This window comes from Zootoca vivipara, chromosome Z1, assembly GCF_965207765.1.
Source record: "Zootoca vivipara chromosome Z1, rZooViv2.hap1.1, whole genome shotgun sequence".
Classification (NCBI taxonomy): domain Eukaryota; kingdom Metazoa; phylum Chordata; class Lepidosauria; order Squamata; family Lacertidae; genus Zootoca; species Zootoca vivipara.
Genome location: NC_142583.1, coordinates 69,973,293 through 69,992,292, shown reverse-complemented (window position 1 = coordinate 69,992,292; position 19,000 = coordinate 69,973,293). Strand labels below are relative to the sequence as shown.

At 48.6% G+C, this 19,000-nt stretch overlaps 1 protein-coding gene across 1 annotated transcript; it reads left to right on the top strand.

Moving 5' to 3' along the window:
- The first annotated feature begins 12,774 nt into the window (after positions 1–12,774).
- LOC118077552 (olfactory receptor class A-like protein 1) lies at positions 12,775–15,509 on the top strand. Its single transcript, XM_035101187.3, has one exon. The coding sequence runs from the start codon at positions 14,252–14,254 to the stop codon at positions 15,425–15,427; it is 1,176 nt and encodes a 391-aa protein (XP_034957078.3). The 5' UTR covers positions 12,775–14,251; the 3' UTR covers positions 15,428–15,509.
- Positions 15,510–19,000: the final 3,491 nt, after the last annotated feature.

Genomic DNA, 19,000 nt, shown 5'->3' with positions numbered 1-19,000 from the left:
GCTGTTTTGCAGTTTTGAAAGAGTATAATTTTAATTTATTATGAAAGCATTTGCTTTCAGCTTCTTAAACCTACCTCCCTTTATCTCCTGCTGTAACATTTGCAGGATTTATTGACTTCATCGGAAGAGGCATGGCAACTTGCCTGTTGAATTGTGTTTTACTCCCTGACAGTTCAATAGAATTACTCTGCTTAATAAGCCATATAAGAGCCATTAATTATCATTTACGTGCTCTGTCCCGTCGCCAGCGTCAGTAACGAACACAGAGTTCTGCTAGGCTGAATAACCATTTATTGTTTTGTTGTATTGCTCATGGGAGAAGCTAAGGTCTGCTCTTCAGGGTATCTCCGCACGCCACTTTAAGCTGTGAATGTCCTTGTTACCAGAACAAAATCCAAAACCCTGCCCCTCACCAGCCAAATGAAGTGACACTGGGTGGAAATGGGGGCATAGCACAAATTTGAGGGGGCACAAACCAGAGGGGCCCCCACGCAAAGATTCCCCATCTCGCTCTGCCTGCTGCTGGGGTTCTCTGGGCCCCGGAGCCAGGCCAGGCCTCACTGTCTCACATCCCTGGTCCCCTCGCTGAATGACCGCCGGGCCAGTGCTCGCTCACTCCTTGCTTGGACAGTGAGCGGGTGTGGACGGAAGGACGTGGCAAGGAGTGAGCCCAGCATGGCCTGGCCCAGCTTTCCTCTCTGTGGGCATCAGGGGGATTTGCCCGCCAAAACCACGTTGGCTGGCTGGGCTACCCCCTGTGCAGGTGGGCAGGTGGCCCCGCTTGGCTCTGGCGGTGAGGGCAGGGCCGGCATGGCATGCTCCGTTCATCCTGCTTCTGCCCAGAGCATGCAAGCACACATCCCGGGCACCAGCAAATGCCGCTACGCCACTGGATGGAAAGTTGAAAAGAGTTTATTCAAAGCTGCAGCAGTGAGTCTCGGTTTGGATATCTCCAAAAGGACCGAGCCCAGAAGAAAGGATACACAAAGCTTTTCTACAACTGCAGCAAACACACAAACACATGCTCTCTCGGTTAACTGCTGGCTAGGAACACACACGGACAAAACATGCTTAAGTCAGGTCTACTTCTACTGCTACTTCTCGAGCTCAGCCCCAGCACTACTGGCCTTGTAGTTGCAACTGGCCTTGCGGGTTAAGCAACTGTGGATACACTTCAGTTGTGGCTGTGAGGATATGTTCATGTGGGGTCAGCTGTGTACATGATGTGCAAACTTCAGGGTTATGGCTTTCAGGTGTCAGAAACATGTACCGTCCAGAGGCAGAGTGTGTGTGCTGTACTGACCTGAGGGTCTTGCCAGCTGCCCTAGGTCAAGGCATCTTAGCTGCGTCCCAGGTCCATGACACCCAGGTATCATCCTCTTCACGTGTGTGGTTCATCGTGCTCAAAGGTGAATGATCAAGCACTCAAAAAGGAAATGCGCTTCTTTACGTCAATGCGCCGATGCTACAGGAGGGCACCTTTCTGCATGGGGGCAACCAAAAAGCAGAAATAAAATCTGTGGGACAATTCCACAACAATGATGGCAGTAATGGAATTGTGGTTTTCCCTATGGTTTTTCCAGTAGTGATGTGTGGAAGTGAGAGCTGGACCATAAAGAAGCATAGCTGCCAAGTTTTCCCTTTTCTCGCGAGGAAGCCTATTCAGCATAATGGAAAATCCCTTTAAAAAAGGGATAACTTGGCAGCTATGTAAAGAAGGCTGGTCGCCGAAGAATTGATGCTTTTGAATTATGGTGCTGGAGGAGACTCTTCATGGACTGCAAGAAGATCAAACCTATCCATTCTGAAGGAAATCAGCCCTGAGTGCTCACTGGAAGGACAGATCCTGAAGCTGAGGCTCCAATACTTTTGGCCACCTCATGAGAAGAGAATACTCCCTGGAAAAGACCCTGATGTTGGGAAAGATTGAGGGCGCAAGGAGAAGGGGACAACAGAGGACGAGATGGCTGGACAGTGTTCTCAAAGCTACAAACATGAGTTTGACCAAACTGCGGGAGGCAGTGGAAGACAGGAGTGCCTGGAGTGCTATGGTCCATGGGGTCACGAAGAGTCGGACACGACTAAACAACAACAAATGGAATTGAATTCCAACCAGCAGCTAGCCACAAAGAAGCTCCTGCAGGCTTTGCCAACCTGGTGCCCTCCAGATCTTTTGGACTACAACTTCCATCGACCCAGTGGCGGAGGAAGGGGATGCGGGGGATGCCCTGGGTGTCATCACTGGGGGTGTGTGTGGCAAAATGACAAAAAAAATAGTTTTAAAAAATGGGTTCACAAAACTTTTTAGTTCAGTCAACAAACGTAACGAAACGCGGCTGGCACTGGGCGCCACACCACAGATGCCGGCACTTCCCCACGGGGCCTGCAGCGTGCCCGAGCCATGCGTCTCTCTTGGGAGTGATGTGGTGGTTTGGGCACCTGCAGGCTGACTGAAACAGCAGTGTGGGGCTTGCGTCTGCCCACTGCCTCTCCCTCAGCCACCCTACAGCTGAGGGGGAGGCAGTAGAGAGGCTCAATGCAGTGTGTCCTGCCCCCATGGGTGGCTTGCCCCACCCCTGGCAGCAGGACGCGTGTGCCACACCCGGCACCCAAGCGGGTAGCTACGCCACTGCATCAGCCCCAGGGCTCTGTGAACTGGGGCTGGTGGGAATTGTGGTCCAAAATTTCTGGGCAACATCAGGTTGGCGAAGGCTGCGTTAAAATAAAATACTGGAGCCTGAGGCTCACCCGAGAATAAAGAAAACTAGGAGAAATGAAATGGAACCTATTAAAATGAAATCTATCCCTAGGACAAAGCTGAGCTAGCTATGTGTAACAATTAATCAGCGCTATTAATAAGCCAAGCTGGTAAAGGTTAGCTCTGTGTAAAAATAATCAGGAACAGCTCTGATAAGAGCGAAGCACAATCTTCCAAATGTAGTAGCAAAGATTAATTAGGAGGCCGTAGAAGTGTGACAAACTCAGCGCAGGGAAACCAAACCTGGTGCAAAATTGTTATAAGAGGCAAGAACGGAATATAACAGCAATTTTCTTCTTGTCTGTGTGTGTTCCAGGAAAGGGGTACCGGTAAGTTACAGCTCACAAAGTTATAAGGTTGGGGAAACAACCTGCTCAGGTGAAAAGGCTGTAAAGTCAAGGAGTCGGTGGAGGAGATTCAAAGTTTTCTGTCTGCTCCCCAGCACCCCACAATATCTTCCAGCTCAGTGACCAGTTTGCTCAAAATTTGGCTCCGTGGCCCCGATTCAACTAGCCCGGCACATTGATGGAAGCTAGCCCTATGCAGCCCCAGTAGCACAACAAAGTTTTCCCCCTTTCCTTTCCCCTCCCCTCCCCAAACAGGCACGCCATCCATGTGGGGCTGGAAGGGGCCAAGGCTCCCTCCAAAAATTGAGTGAAGGTGCTAGGGCCCCCTCAGTATTCTGCAGTTGGGCAGTGCCTGGAGGCAGTCAGCCAAGTTGTGGATCCACAGCAGTGACCATAGAATCATAGAGTTGGAAGAGACCACGAGGGCCATCCAGTCCAACCCCCTGCCAAGCAGGAAACACCATCAAAGCATTCTTGACATATGCCTGTCAAGCCTCTGCTTAAAGACCTCCAAAGAAGGAGACTCCACCACACTCCTTGGTAGCAAATTCCACTGCCGAACAGCTCTTACTGTCAGGAAGTTCTTCCTAATGTTTAGGTGGAATCTTCTTTCTTGAAGTTTGAATCCATTACTCCGTGTCCGCTTCTCTGGAGCAGCAGAAAACAATATTTCTCCCTCCTCCATATGACATCCTTTCATATATTTGAACATGGCTATCATATCACCCCTTAACCTTCTCTTCTCCAGGCTAAACATACCCAGCTCCCTAAGCCATTCCTCATAAGGCATCGTTTCCAGGCCTTTGACCATTTTGGTTGCTCTCTTCTGGACACGTTCCAGCTTGTCAGTATCCTTCTTGAACTGTGGTGCCCAGAACTGGACACAGTACCCCAGGTGAGGTCTGACCAGAGCAGAATACAGTGGTACTATTACTTCCTTTGATCTAGACACTATACTCCTATTGATGCATCCCAGAATTGCATTAGCTTTTTTAGCTGCTGCATCATTCTGTTGACTCATGTCAAGTTTGTGGTCTACCAAGACTCCTAGATCCTTTTCACATGTACTGCTCTCAAGCCAGGTGTCACCCATCCTGTATTCGTGCCTTTCATTTTTTTTTGCCCAAGTGTAGTGCTTTACATTTCTCCTTGTTAAAATTCATCTTGTTTGCTTTGGCTCAGTTGTCTAATATGTTAAGGTCATTTTGAAGTGTGATCCTGTCCTCTGGGGTATTAGCCACCCCTCCCAATTTGGTGTCATCTGCAAACTTGCTCAGGATGCCCTCAAGCCCATCATCCAAGTCATTGATAAAGATGTTGAATAAGCCTGTGGCACAGAACCCTGTTCATGTGCCCCAGCTGCAACAAAACATGTCTCTCCCAGATCAGTTTCTACAGCCACAGCAGGCGCTGTAACTCTTCAAAAGTTTGACTTCACCTCCAAAGGTGCACTCCTCTGTTGTCTCCTGAGACAGATGCCAACAGGTACTGCCCTTTATCCAAAGATCACAGGACAGTTGACAATATAAAAAGGCAAAATGAGAACCCAAAATACATTATAAAACAAGAACAACAAACCAACAGCCCCCTCCCACCAACACATTTAAAAGGACATCGAATTTTTATCAGCCAAAAGCCTGTGTTATCAGCTTATTAAAACTGTGTTTGTTAAATAATTAATTCTATATTTCAAAGACCTATTAGATCACTTTTAGGTAGAGATGAATAGATCTGTTTTTCTCACTTTATGCGTGTGTTCGCAAGTCTGTTCCATTCTATTTGTTTCTGCATTCATCTGCTTTTTGTTTTAATCCACATGAAAAACCAACTCTCTCTGGTGCAGAGAGACTTTGTGGGCGAGTGATTAGTGTGGCAGATTAAGACTTGGGAGAGCTAGTTTCAAATCAGCCTTGGGCTCACCACCTTCTTGCAGCCTAACCCACCTCACAGGGTTGTTGTGACTTGTCGCAAGGATAAAATTAGAGACGAACCACGTCAGACAACTTGAGCTCTTTGGGGGGAAAGGCTGGGAATAAATATAAGTAATAAATAATGTGTTTTCTCTCAAGACATACGATTTAAAAGGCATTTCGATAGGCTTTTTAAGCTAAGACAAAACTGCATCCCAGCATTTCAGACAGAAGTACGAAATCTGACCTTCCGATTCTCACATTAGCCTGAAAGGTGCAGTCCAAGCCAGTTCATATGAGGATCTGCAAAGATCAAATTCCCCAAGTATATCTGCCTACACATGGATAGGAAGAAACACCACCAGCCTTTTCTAAAGGTTAGTAGTAGTAATAGTAGTAGTAGTAGTAATTAATATTATTATTATTTCTGATCCATCAATCTTCCTCCGTCCATAATTATTTTTGATAAAACCTTGAACTGGCCACTAGATGGCACCAGAAACAGAGTCTGTAAAAGTAAAAAGGGGCTCTCTGTGGTGGACTTGTAAAAAGGGTAAAATAGGGAAATTATACATAATGAATTGAAAAAAATGTTCAAAAGTACTTTCCCAAAAAACCCAGAGTCCTTTCTATTGGGGATCATTCAGACTGAAATTCCCAGGTGTCAAAAAAGGTTATTTATGTATGCCACCACTGCAGCCTGTGTTTTGTTAGCACAAAAATGGAAAACAAGCAAGGTCCCAACCAAAGTAGAATGGCAACTTAAGTTGACAGAATATGCACAACTCACAGGCTTAACATATAGAATAAGAGAACAAGAAGAACATACGTTTAGAGAAGATTGGACAATGTTTATTGAATATATGAGAAATAACAGTGTACAGTACAGCTGAAAACGCCAGCAGAGTTAAGATAAGTTCAACAGTAATAAGTTTTTATGGATGTAATAATGGGATACTGAATGGTATAGTTTTTGTAACATATGCAGGGATTTATGATATGCAAAATGAACCATGGAAAGAGAAGAAGGGAAGTCACTGATATCTTAAGGATGTAAAAATGAGTACTGTAAATTGTAAAACAGAAAATTTAATAAAAATTATATATAATTTTTATATAATGGTCCATGGGGTCACGAAGAGTCGGACACGACTAAACGACTAAACAACAACAACAACACATATATATATATTTAAAAACAGGTTCTCGTTTGCTCCTTTTTCCTTTTTCCATATTTGGTGACGCCTGTTTTTTATAAAAGTTAAACTGATTTGTCCAGCCCTTGACAGAATGCACACATCTCACATATCCTCCGGTAGCCCAAAAGGAAAAGTTAAGATCTGACTGGAGAATGTCCTTCCATTGAGCAGATATACCAGCTGCTGAAGCAGTTCTAGGAGTTGCACTGACCTTGCGGGGCATGAGAAAATTGGAGGTTGGAATATTCTAGAAGAAACTTGTATATGGCCTTGAACAAGTTGCTAGGCAAAGGATAATTTCCCCAGCAACAGGTGTCCTTACGAGGGCATACAATCATCTAAGTCTGGGTACCAGTGTAAATGAGTATGTGAATGAATTAGCATTAGGGCTCTGGCCGGTGGGCTGAAAAGAGAAAAATATTATGTTTCTTTATTTGCTTTTTACGCTGGTCATTTCTTTATTAATGACCAGCGTAAAGTTTTGTAAATAATAAAGACTCTAAACAGTGGTGTAGCAAGGTCAGGTGGTACCAGGTGCAGAAAATTTCTTGTCACCCCTCCCCACATTGAAATTATTAAAAGAAGGAAAAATAAGATACTTAACATTGTGAGCTTAAAATCTTTTTTTCCCTAACTTTGTTCTCTGCAAATTTTGAAATCGCATCATCAAAATCAATTCCTTTCGCTACTTTGTTTTCAATTGACAAGATGGCTGAGCCAGAGAGCCGAGCTTAACTCATGGTGGACCTAAGATAACTCTTGACTGAGCATTTTACAACAACAGCCTTGTGAGGTAGCTTAGACTGAAAGTGATTGGCCTGTCCCAAGTCTCTAAATCAGGCATCCCCAAACTTCGGCCCTCCAGATGTTTTGGACTACAATCCCCATCATCCCTGACCACTGGTTCTGTTAGCTAGGGATCATGGGAGTTGTAGGCCAAAACATCTGGAGGGCCGCGGTTTGGGGATGCCTGCTCTAAATGGTGTTTATTCCTGTAATGGGAATTTCACTAAGAGAGAGGTGGAATGCTACTGACGCTATTAAAAAAAAGTAGAAGATGCAAGAAAACTTTTCTGTTAAAAGAACACTGCTGCAGAAAGAAATGAAAACCCAAGAGTAGATGCTCACACGCACCAACAGGTTGGACCTTGATAAGATTCTGACCTCTAGCTGCGGAGCCGCATCCTGCTCCAGCGCTGGCAGGGAACACATCACTGCCTGGGGGCGGGGAGGATGCACCATCACCAAGCTGCAGTTGCGGTGATTGTCCACATGGGGGCAGTCCCACTCAGAGCCTGCCCTTGTTTTAGCCTGATGGTGTAGCAGGGATACGGTCTTAGAAGAGCCCTTCTCTTCTAAGAGAAAGGTGGGTGAATGTCTCAACGGAAATGCAACTGGCCACCTGCTCGTTTTATATGCGCTTGCATTAAAGGTTACAGGTAGGTAGCCGTGTTGGTCTGGATCGAAGTAAAATAAAAAAATTCCTTCAGTAGCACCTTAAAGACCAACTAAGTTTTTATTTTGGTATGAGCTTTCGTGTGCATGCACACTTCTTCAGATACAGTGAAATGGAAGTTTCCAGGCACTTATGTAGAGAAGGGGTGGGGAGGGGTGGGGATGGGGAGGGGGGATCACTCAGAAGGGTGGTGGAAATGGGTGATTGACTGACTGATAGCTGTTGATGACCGCAAACGACTGCAAATGGTTTTGCATGAAAAAGCAAGGGTTGAGATGGCTGAAGATCGCTTATCATGTATAATGAGATAAGAACCCGATATCTCTGTTCAAACCAGGTCCCTCCATGGTTTTGAGCTTGGTGATAAGTTGCAATTCAGCAAGCTCAAAACCATGGAGGGACCTGGTTTGAACAGAGATATCGGGTTCTTATCTCATTATACATGATAAGCGATCTTCAGCCATCTCAACCCTTGCTTTTTCATGCAAAACCATTTGCAGTCGTTTGCGGTCATCAACAGCTATCAGTCAGTCAATCACCCATTTCCACCACCCTTCTGAGTGATCCCCCCTCCCCATCCCCACCCCTCCCCACCCCTTCTCTACATAAGTGCCTGGAAACTTCCATTTCACTGTATCTGAAGAAGTGTGCATGCACACGAAAGCTCATACCAAAATAAAAACTTAGTTGGTCTTTAAGGTGCTACTGAAGGAATTTTTTTATTTTGCATTAAAGGTGATAAATATCCGTGCATTTAAACTGCAGCATTTTATGATTTAAACACAGCGTGATTTGGTGCATCGGAGGAGTTAACAGTGCTGTCTGCTTCATCAGAGGCACCCTCTTCTTAGTCAATTCAAAGGATTGGGTTTTTTACCGAAAGAAGTAATCTTTCAGGAATGGCTGGATGCGTGTGCAGCAGCTCCCTCAGGTGACTGAGCTGCTGAACTGCAGGTGGCAGCTTCTCAGCGACATACGTTCCTTCAGGAGTCAGGTTGCCTCCACTCACTGGTCGTGGGATTCTTCTGGACAGGAAGCAGTATAAAAGGGCTTCTTGTTCCTTTTGAACCTTGCTTGAGCAAAAATGGTCTTCCTGAATTCCCGTGTGTTCTTGTATCCTTTGGTGTTCTTCAGTCCTAGCTTGTCCTTCAGTCCTGACTTCTGGCCTGTCTGTTGATCCTCATTTGTCCTTCAGTCCTGACTTCTGGCTTGTCTGTTGGTCCTGGCTTGTCCTTCATTCCTGATTTCTGCCTTGTCTGTTGGTCTAGCTTGTCCTTCAGTCCTGACTTCTGGCTTGTCTGTTGGTCCTGACTTGTCCTTCATTTCTGACTTCTGGCTTGTCTGTTGGTCCTGGCTTGTCCTTCATTCCTGACTTCTGACTTGTCTGTTGGTCCTAGCTTGTCCTTCAGTCCTGACTTCTGGCTTGTCTGTTGGTCCTGGCTTGTCCTTCAGTCCTGACTTCTGGCTTGTCTGTTGGTCTTAGCTTGTCCTTCAGTCCTGACTTCTGGCTTGTCTGTTGGTCCTGGCTTGTCCTTCAGTCCTGACTTCTGGCTTGTCTGTTGGTCCTGGCTTGTCCTTCATTCCTGACTTCTGGCTTGTCTGTTGGTCCTAGTTTGTCCTTCAGTCCTGACTTCTGGCTTGTCTGTTGGTCCTAGCTTGTCCTTCAGTCCTGACTTCTGGCTTGTCTGTTGATCCTCATTTGTGCTTCAGCTCTGGCTTGTCCTTCAGTTCTGACTTGTTCTTCAGTCCTGACTTCTGGCTTGTTCTTCAGTTCTGGCTTCCCCTTTGGTCTTGGCTTGTCCTTCAATCCTAACATCCAGCTTGTCCCACAGCTTTTTTTGATCCTGACTCCAGGCGTGCACGAGACGGTTCCTGTGGCTCAGCTCACCAATGAACCACAACAGCTATATCCCAGATCCTTTCAAGCAAGTGATCAGGGAGACAGAGAGAGAGTATGCTACTTTCTGCAGGTTGCCAGCGCTGCTGCTCTCCTGGCAACGATTCACCCCCTTTTGCTAATGTGTTAGTGTTTTTCTGGCTTCTCCCATATGTTTTCGTGACGCACACTTGCTTAATTAAAATCACATTTGCCCAATGCAGCTCAACACAAAGTAATTAACTTCGCACGTCGCAAGCAGATCTTTTACACGACCGGGAGTGTTCAGGGTGGTGGCAGAGAAGGTCTGCGAGGGCGTGGAGATACTGGGAGCGTAGCTTTTTCAGAAACCCCAATCATGTCATCAAGGTAGATCTGGTTGCTCCGAGTGGGTGGCAAGTAAATGAGCCTAGTTAGAGTGGAGCAGTAGAAACTCAGTCCTTGACATGACCACAAAATGAGCATCAGCAGTTCTCATAACAGATGTCCAGTTATCAAAACCATGCTAAACTTATGTAAGTGATTCTTTTCCAGTATGGAATTAGACATGTTTTCAAGGAGTCTAGCAGAGTAGCGACTTTATACCTTCTCCGGAGGGTAGGACTCGAACTCATGGCCTCACATTTTAGGAAAGGAGATTCTGGCTGAACATCAGGAATAACTTTCTAATGGTAAAAGCCGTTTGACAGTGGAACAGGGGACCACGAGAGGCAGTGGATTCTCCTTGACTGGAGGTTTTTAAGAAACGGTCATGGATGCTTTAGTTGAGATTCCTGCATAGCGGGGGTGGGCTGGACTAGATCAGCGTTTCTCAACCGCTGTTCCGCGGCACACTACTGTGCCGCGAGACGCTGGCTGGTGTGCCGCGACGTGAGCGACGAGAAGGGCGATTTGCGGCTGCCAATAGTCAGCGCTGACCCACCGGAAAGGAAGCCAGCCGGGTCAGTCTGGAGGGCGTGGGGGCGCGAAGGGTGTTTCTCCGTCATCTCCTCGCGCTTGCTCCCTGAGCGAGGCAGCGCTTCATGGCCGCACGCCTGGGCTGAGGGGCCGGGCTTGGAAGCGGGAACATCGAGGGACGGGGCGGATCTCTCCGCCGCCGGACACAAAGCGCCGCCGACGCCGCTGCTTTCCGCAATCCTGGGAGAAGGAGGAGGAGGAGGCGGCGGCGGAGGCTGCCCCTCGGGTCTCTCTCTCTCCGGCCCTTCCTCTCTCCCTCCTTGCGTATGAGTCAGGTATTTCCCAGCCCGCCGTCGGCAGCCGAAGCCGCCTCCTCGCGCTCTCCCCGTGCGCTCCATGGAGAAGGCAGCGGCGCAGGGCGGCGGGGACTCCGGAGCAGCAGCAGCCCCGTCCAGCGGCGGCAGTAACAGCAGCAGCCGCAGCAGCAGCCGCCGCACCTCGGCGGGCTCCTCGCCGTCCTCCTCCGCCAGCCGGGGAGGGCTCTCGGGCTGCCAAGGAGCAGCAGCAGCGGCGGCTACACCAGCGGGGAGGCCGGAGGGAGGCGGCGGTGGCGGCAGCAGCAGCAGCCCCAGCTCAGCCGCGGCCAGCCCAGGAGGGAGCGGGGGGCTGGCGGCAGGCAGGACGACGGAGGCGGTGCTCGAGGGCTCTCTCAGCAAGTACACCAACCTCATCCAGGGCTGGCAAAGCAGGTAAATGTTGTGGGAATGACCTCTCTCAGTCTCATTTTGGGGGGGGGGGTGTGCCAGTGGGTCGACCTACTTCCTTTCCCCCCTGTCTCCCCACCCTCCCTATTCCTCAGTCCCCCACCCATTCCCAACCGCCAGGATTTGCCCCGTCTTTTAATGGTGGTGTGCCGCGTGATTTTTTTCATGGAACAAGTGTGCCTTGGCCCAAAAAAGGTTGAGATACACTGGACTAGATGACCCTGGGTGTCCCTTCCAACTCTATTATTCTTACAGGGTCCAGTGTTGTCATCCTAACACAGAAGAGCACATTCTGCCATTAACATACCACTTATGGGAGAGGCAGAATTTGAGACAGCCACATTTAGACCAGGAATCCCCAAAGCCTGGAGGCAATATTTGGAAAGCTAAGAAACTGCTGAGGTTGCCACAAGAAGGAAAACTGGCAATACTCAGAACTGGCCCCGAAAAGCAGGCGAAATATTCGCACACACCAAAGCCAAAGGAAACACAGAGAAAGAAAACAGGCGGCACCCCCCACAAAAGGGTGACCCCCACCCACCCAGCCAACCAAACCCTTTGTTGTTGTTTAGTCGTTTAGTGGTGTCCGACTCTTCGTGACCCCATGGACCAGAGCACGCCAGGCACTCCTGTCTTCAACCAAACCCTACCCCACTGATATTTCTTTCCTAATAACAAGATTAAAATACAAGGTTTTGACAGCCTTGGGGATCACCGAAGGGGGTTGACTGAGGGAAGCATGGTGCTCAGAGGTGCCACATTGGAGACACCGGCATTACACAACAGCTAACTGCACTGGTTTTGTGAACAAGACCCACCTTTCTCCAGCCCAGCATCATTCAGATATTATCCAACTCCCATCGACTTTGCAAGTGTATCAACGTTCTAACCTTATAAACCACCTTTTTGGAGCCATGCAAGCTGGGTGTGCTAGAGGCCTTCCACTGTATAGGAATCACATGCCTTCCAACGTTTCTCCGGTGAAAATAGGGACGTCGCATTCCATAATGATAATTTTACTATTTATACCCCACACATCTTACTGGGTTGCCCCAGCCACTCTGGGCAGCTTCCAACATATATAAAAAGATAACTAAACATTAAACTTTTTTTTTTAAAAAAAACCTTCCCTATGCAGGATTGCCTTCAGACAGCTCAGGGGTTCGATAACTCCATACCCTCCAACGTTTCTCCAATGAAAATAGGGACGTCCTAAAGTAAAAGTGGGACATTCTGGGATCCCATCAGAAACGGGGACAGCTTCTCTAAATCAGGGACGTCCTTGGAACATAGGGACACTTGGAGGGTCCTTTCTCTCTTCTCTCCCCCCAAAATCCCATCCAACACGGGTCACAGAGAAAGTAAGCTTTGGAAAGAACGAAATCGGGGCAAGAACAATGACAAATGACTGGCAGATCCTTTCCTTGTTGTAACAATGGTTTATCAGCGGTGGTTTTCAGTCACTGGATAAAGATTTCTGTTCTCGGCACATTTCCCAGCAACCAACAACAAAGGCACTTCCCTGTTTCCAAGAGATCCCCTGCATGTCTCTTTGCCGCAATTCAGTAGCCAGCTGTGTGTTCTCATAGCACCTGTGAGCACAAACCAAACTCCCTCTTACCATCAGATCACGGCCACAGGTGTGAACTACAGGTTATGCACGGATGTATTCCTTAAAGACCTACCCATGTATTTTAAAAGAAAGAAAGAAAGGAAAACAGCTTTGGATGGTGCAAATGAGAAGGGAGACGCACCCAGGGAGCTGTGTGCTTAACCCTCCTCCCACCGACCACTTTTTGACAACGCTTTTAAAATGTGTGTTTGCAAGGAAATGGACGGGGCAGGATCAGCCCATAGCATCTCTCCAACTGGGCAGTGTAACTGAGAAGGGAGAAACACCAGGGTATGTTCAAATATATAAAAGGATGTCATATAGAGGAAGGTGAAAGGTTGTTTTTTGCTGCTCCAGAGAAGCCGACACGGAGCAATGGATTCAAACTACAAGAAAGAAGATTCCACCTAAACATTAGGAAGAACTTCCTGACAGTAAGAGCTGTTTGACAGTGGAATTTGCTGCCAAGAAGTGTGGTGGAGTCTCCTTCTTTGGAGGTCTTTAAGCAGAGGCTTGACAGGCATATGTCAAGAATGCTTTGATGGTGTTTCCTGCTTGGCGGGGGGTTGGACTGGATGGCCCTTGTGGTCTCTTCCAACTCTATGATTCTATGCTTGTGCTTAACCCTCTCCCCACCCACCGTTTCTCCACCCCAAATCTCTTTCCACCCGCTGTACCTTTTAAAAGGTGTGTTTACGAGAAAGCAGAGCGGACAGGATTAGCCCTAGGTAGCAGCAGCCTGTGGGGTGGGGCGGAATTAGATATCTGCCCCCTACCTAGGCGGGGCATCAGTGATGTTGGGGAGCGAGAACCAGCTCACTCAGGGAGCAGGATGAGGCAGCTGTATCGGGCAGCAGATCCGGACCCCCTGTGAGGGGTGGCAGATCTGTCTGCTGCTGCCTCGGCCTTTGCCAACTCCTCCTCTTCCAATTCTACAGTTCTGCGATTCTACATTTCTGTGTATATACAGCTCGCTATCTAGCTAGATCTTGAATGCTGCAAATCTCCTTATATGCACTTGCAGGACGGAGGATGAATTCAAAGTGGAATAAATTCGAGCGAGCGGTGCATTGAGTACATAACACAGGGGCAGTCAACATGGTGTTCTGCAGATGTGGTGGGCGGCCACACCTCCCACCCCCCCTAACCATTAGTCACGCTGGTTGAGGCTGGTGCCAACTGTAGTCCGACATCACCTGATGGGCATCCCTTCGGGTACCCCTCTCCGAGAGCATCTGAAAGTTGTTTTGGCCACGCATATGGCCTCGTGTTCCCTCCCGCATCCTGCTCCCTCCCTCGGCTTCCTCCCTGCCTTGCCACATTTCTTATCAGCCCCCGGCTAATCTGCTTTACACCTGACCCTTTCCAGCAAAATAAGATAACAAGCCTTATGCAAATAGCAGAGTAATCGTGTTCCCGAGTAATTCAGCCGATGGGAGTGCGCCAGGAGAAGTGGTGCCCATATAAAAGAGCACCAGGATCTCATGAGCGGGGGGGGGGGGAATTGCCTTCCGGAAACCTGCCTTTGATAGGGTTGCAAAGAAGCTGGCGCCCCGTGTCAGACCGGAGACCTACCGAAAGGAAGCCGGACAAAGGAGCGAGGCGTCTGGAACCCGGTAATGTGCACAAGAGGCCCTGCCTCACCATGGTGCATGGTGTCATGTTCGCGACATCCATCCTCATGTACCTGTCGTCCTTCGTTGGCATGGTCGGAAACCTCATCGTCCTTTTTGCCTTCATCAGCAACGCCATCCGACACAAATCGCTGCAGCCTCTGGACCGCATCATCGTCAACATGTCGCTGGTGAACTTCTTCCTCTGCTGCTACAAGGTCATTCCGGGGCTCCTCATCTTCAGCAGCACCAAGGTGTTTGGAGAACTGGGCTGCAGGATCTTGCTCTATACGTACCATACCCTGAGGCTGATCAGCATCTGGTCGGTGGTGAACCTGAGCTTCCTGCACCTCGTCAAGATCCGCCGGCCCAGCCACCGGTGGTCCAAGTTCATTTACCGGCACCAGGGCAAATACGTCAACAGCACACTGGCCGGGTGTTGGATAGTCAGCATTCTCTTACAGATACCTTACTTGCAGTATGAGAAGACGGCGGGCAGAAGGAACAAGACCATTGCCTTCCTGGCAACGTCGACCTGCTTAAGGTCCACGGGGAGCTTCGCCATGAAGTTCACCACGTACGCCTCGGTCAGCTTGGACCTCGTCTTCGTCACGCTGGTCATCATCCTCAACGTCTTCATCATCGACCTTCTCTGCAAGCACAGCCGGAAAGTGAAAGCGGCTTCCTCGGTTACCAGCGGCAGCTGGAACAAGCACACTGCCCAGGCCACGAAAGTCTTGCTCTCCTTGCTGTCCATATATGTGGTCTGTTGGATCTCCAACGACATGGTCTGGATCGCCATCGCCTCGGGGTACTTCAAGAGCAGCTTCGAAAATGGCATCCTCAACGCCCTCTACAGCATCCTGTCTTCCATTTATTACTCGGCCAGCTCGTATGTTGTGGTCTTTGGCTACAGGAAGGTCCGGGAGTACCTGGTGGAAGCCTGCTGGTGCTTGAGGTGCACCAGGCAAACCATGGTTGAGAACCTGTCCTAGGAGGATGTGCCCCACGGATGGTGGCCAAGTGCTTGGCAACTGCGAATTCCAGCTGCCTTGCCCAAACTCGCAAAAGGCTGCTCCTCCATGGGGTAGAAAGCCACAACCTGAGAGAAAACAGATCACAGTTTGGGAGCCAGTGGTCCTTCAAGATGTCAGCGATTCGTCTCCTGGATCCTGACCAGTTGATGTGTTCAGCATCCCCGTTGGTGGGAAAGGATGTAAGAAGACTCCACAAGGAGGATGGCAACCAGATGGGCATGGAGAACTCATAATTGTGGCACTGGATTCTGGCTTTTATGTCGCTGCCTCCAGTTCTTCTACACAGGTTACAATTATGATTATTATTCTTTTGATATCTCGCCTTCCACCTTGAGGTTACATCTCAGATTTCAGGGAGCCGGGCTGCCACAACCTGACCACCTTTGCTCATTCCAGCTACCCATGGAAATGGACGTGAGAAGAGGGGGAGGGGAGATGCAAAGCAGAAAGGACCGGAATACTGGGGAGACAGAAGTCAAGCAGTGGCAATTAGCACAGGGAAGAGGGGAGCATGCAGGAAACATAGCCTAAACCAGGGGTGGGCTCATGTCAGGCTCCTGCGATGCACTTTATCCTTTCACTTCAGACCTGAGATCTACCAACCCAAGCCAGGTACAGAATGAAAGAGCAGGGCGTCTGGGAGTTCAGACATTTGTTTTCAACCGCAGAACCGAGCACACAATCCTTTCTCGTCATAGTCTGCTCTCTTCATTTCACTAGCTAAACAGAGGTGGAGTGTGGTTGTTCCATCGGTGCCACTGTTAAAACAATCGAGAGTCAGAAACTCAGGCCACACGCGTTCCAAAGGGGGGAAAGGTAAGAGGCGGGGAAGGAATATTGGCAGGGAAGGAGTGTGTGGTGTGGGATGGGGACTGGAAGCGGCATTTTTGCGGCCCTGTGTACAAGGATGAATGGCCACAAAGGAAGGCAAGGATTGGAGAAGGGGAATGGAAAACCCATAGCAACTGGTTGGTGTTCTTTTTCCAGTACAGAGTTCCAACTCTGTGTTGACCACCATGGACAGCACCCAAGGGTCCTTTGAGGGAGAGCAATTTTACATTGATCCTTCCAGCGGCTCTGCTCTACCTGCTGAAACATTGGTAACCTCCCTCAAACCGTTTATTGTTGTATGTTTCCAATGTCCCTATTTATCAGGGAGAGGCTCGGTTGCCTGCGCATCAATCTCTGAAGAAACACTGTCTCCCTTCGGTCTCGGTTTGGGCCTTTTGAACATACCTTGCTATTAAAAAAAATTCCAGTGTCAGGATTCAGGAGTGGTCGTTCTTCAGGGTTTGCCCCTGGGAGCTAAATCTCTGTCTGGAGATGGGTGTGTGGTGTGTGTGTGTGTGTGTGTGTGTGTGTGTGTGTGTGTGTGTGAACACATCTTTTCCCCAACGCGAAGGAGGGCATAAGGACATTAAGGTGTAACGGAGCACAAATATTCCTATTATACCCGACAGCTTATTTCGAACTGTCGGGAATGCTACAAGGCAGCCTGTGGCGGAGAAATGAATGCCTAAGAATAGCCAAAGGCACACCCAACCAAGCAGCCTGTTTCTCCCAGTGGCTGGACAAATGGTTGACTCAGTAACCGCAGAGGTGGTGTCCTCACCAATATCCCAAAAGAGAGAGCTCAGATTCAAGAGCTACAGCTAAGTGATGGTGCCCTCCAGGCCACCCAGTCTCACATAGCTGCTAGGTAGGAGAAGAATAGCCTGGGTGGTGTGTGAGAGAGAGCTGGAAGCAGGCTGGAAAGCTGGAAACATGCTTTCTCTGTGCTGGGCCCAAAGCAGTGACTGATGGAGAAGCAATATCTCTGTTTTGTGAGCACCTCCATCAGATGCTCAGGTTGTACATAGGTGAAAATGCCCAGTATACCTGAAGGAGCATCTCCACCTCCATCGTTCAGCCCAGACACTGAGGTCCAGCTCTGAGGGCCTTCTGGTGGTTCCCTCCCTGCGAGAAGTGAGGTTGCAGGGAACCAGGCAGGGGGCCTTCTCAGTAGTGGCACCCGCCCTGTGGAACGCCCTCCCAGCAGATGTCAAGGAAATAAACAACTATCTGACTTTTAGAAGACATCTGAAGGCAGCCCTGCACAGGGAAGTTTTTAATGTTTGATGTTTCGTCGTGTTTTTAATATTCTGCCGGGAGCCGCCCAGAGTGGCTGAGTAGAATTATTATTATTATTATTATTATTATTATTATTATTATTATTATTATTATTATTATAAAACCATATATCCTAAAGACATCACAGTTGCCGTTAACCTTCATTCCAAGGAAATCAAACTTGGGAAAGCGCTTGGAACCCCCCTGGAGCCCCTCTCTGCTCAGAGATTGGGGTGGTGTGTAGCAGTATAGACTTCTTTGTACCTTGAAAGCAACTCTCACATTCTCAGCCCTGACACCTTGCCTTTGGAACTTCAAAACGGAGTCCCGGGTTGATTCCCCTGGTTGATACAGGAAGCCTACGTAAGCAACAGACCCACTCCTGGCCACCAACTGAAGGAGACATTCTCTGGGGGAAAGCGAGTTCTCCTTTCCAAAGGCGAAGGGAGGCAGGTAAACATTTGCCTGCAATCAGCTGAAGTCAAATGAAGAACTCCAAGCATCGCCACCCAGCCTGGAACACGGGAACAAAAGCTCACCGCGTAACTGACCCTTCGGCGTCAAAGTGCTCGTGTTTGGTTATCTTGCAAAGCGGGGGGGGGGGGGGTCGAGGGAGAGGCACGGTTTTCAGAGGCTGCGTTGAGAATGCCCAAGAGTAAAATGAATGCTGCAAACCGGTGGGGCGATCTCAAGCAATGAGTGGGGGGAAGTTCCCCCGGAAACGAAACGAACCGCGAAAGTAACATAGATGACGTAACATACCCCATCCTGCCATATTCTACTCATAAAAAAGAGGCAAACATATACGGTATATTACCAATCCTGATGGCATAGAAAACCCTAGAACAGGAATGGGTGGCATATAAATACTAACATTATTATTACTATTGCAGACCGAGGGCCACATCTCCCTTTGGGGGCCATATGTTGGGGTCCAGAGGCAAGAAAGAGTGGAACAGCAGGTGTCCATGTTAGCTATTGCTATACCAGCCTTGTAGGCACCAGACGTTTAAAGTGTGTGACTTTCCCAAAGGATCCTGGGAGCAGCAGCTCACCTGTCACAGAGCCGCCATTATCTCCTTGAACAAAAAACAGCTCCCAGAATGCCTTGGGGGAAGCCATGGGGTGTTTGTACGGCCGACACTGAAGCCTCTGAAGTAGGGTTGACGTATTTCAAAAAAGCAAAATCCGGACACAAAAGTTGTTCCGCAAAATTAAAAATAAATAAAATTGAGCTTGTTTTCAAGGAAATTTGTGCCCAGATGCTGTTTTATGAGGGCCGAATCCTGACTATTCCTGGGAAATGGAATCCCTGTTCTGAAGAATTCCAGGGCCTTGGTGGGCACCCCATTTGTCCCCACCATTTTACAAGCAATGTGATGTTTTGCTCATTTCTCCCCTGGAGAAGATTGATGGGGGAGG

Bases quoted from the DNA above. Each gene is read 5' to 3' on its own strand.
- LOC118077552 (XM_035101187.3), top strand. From the start codon at position 14,252: ATGGGAGTGCGCCAGGAGAAGTGGTGCCCATATAAAAGAGCACCAGGA.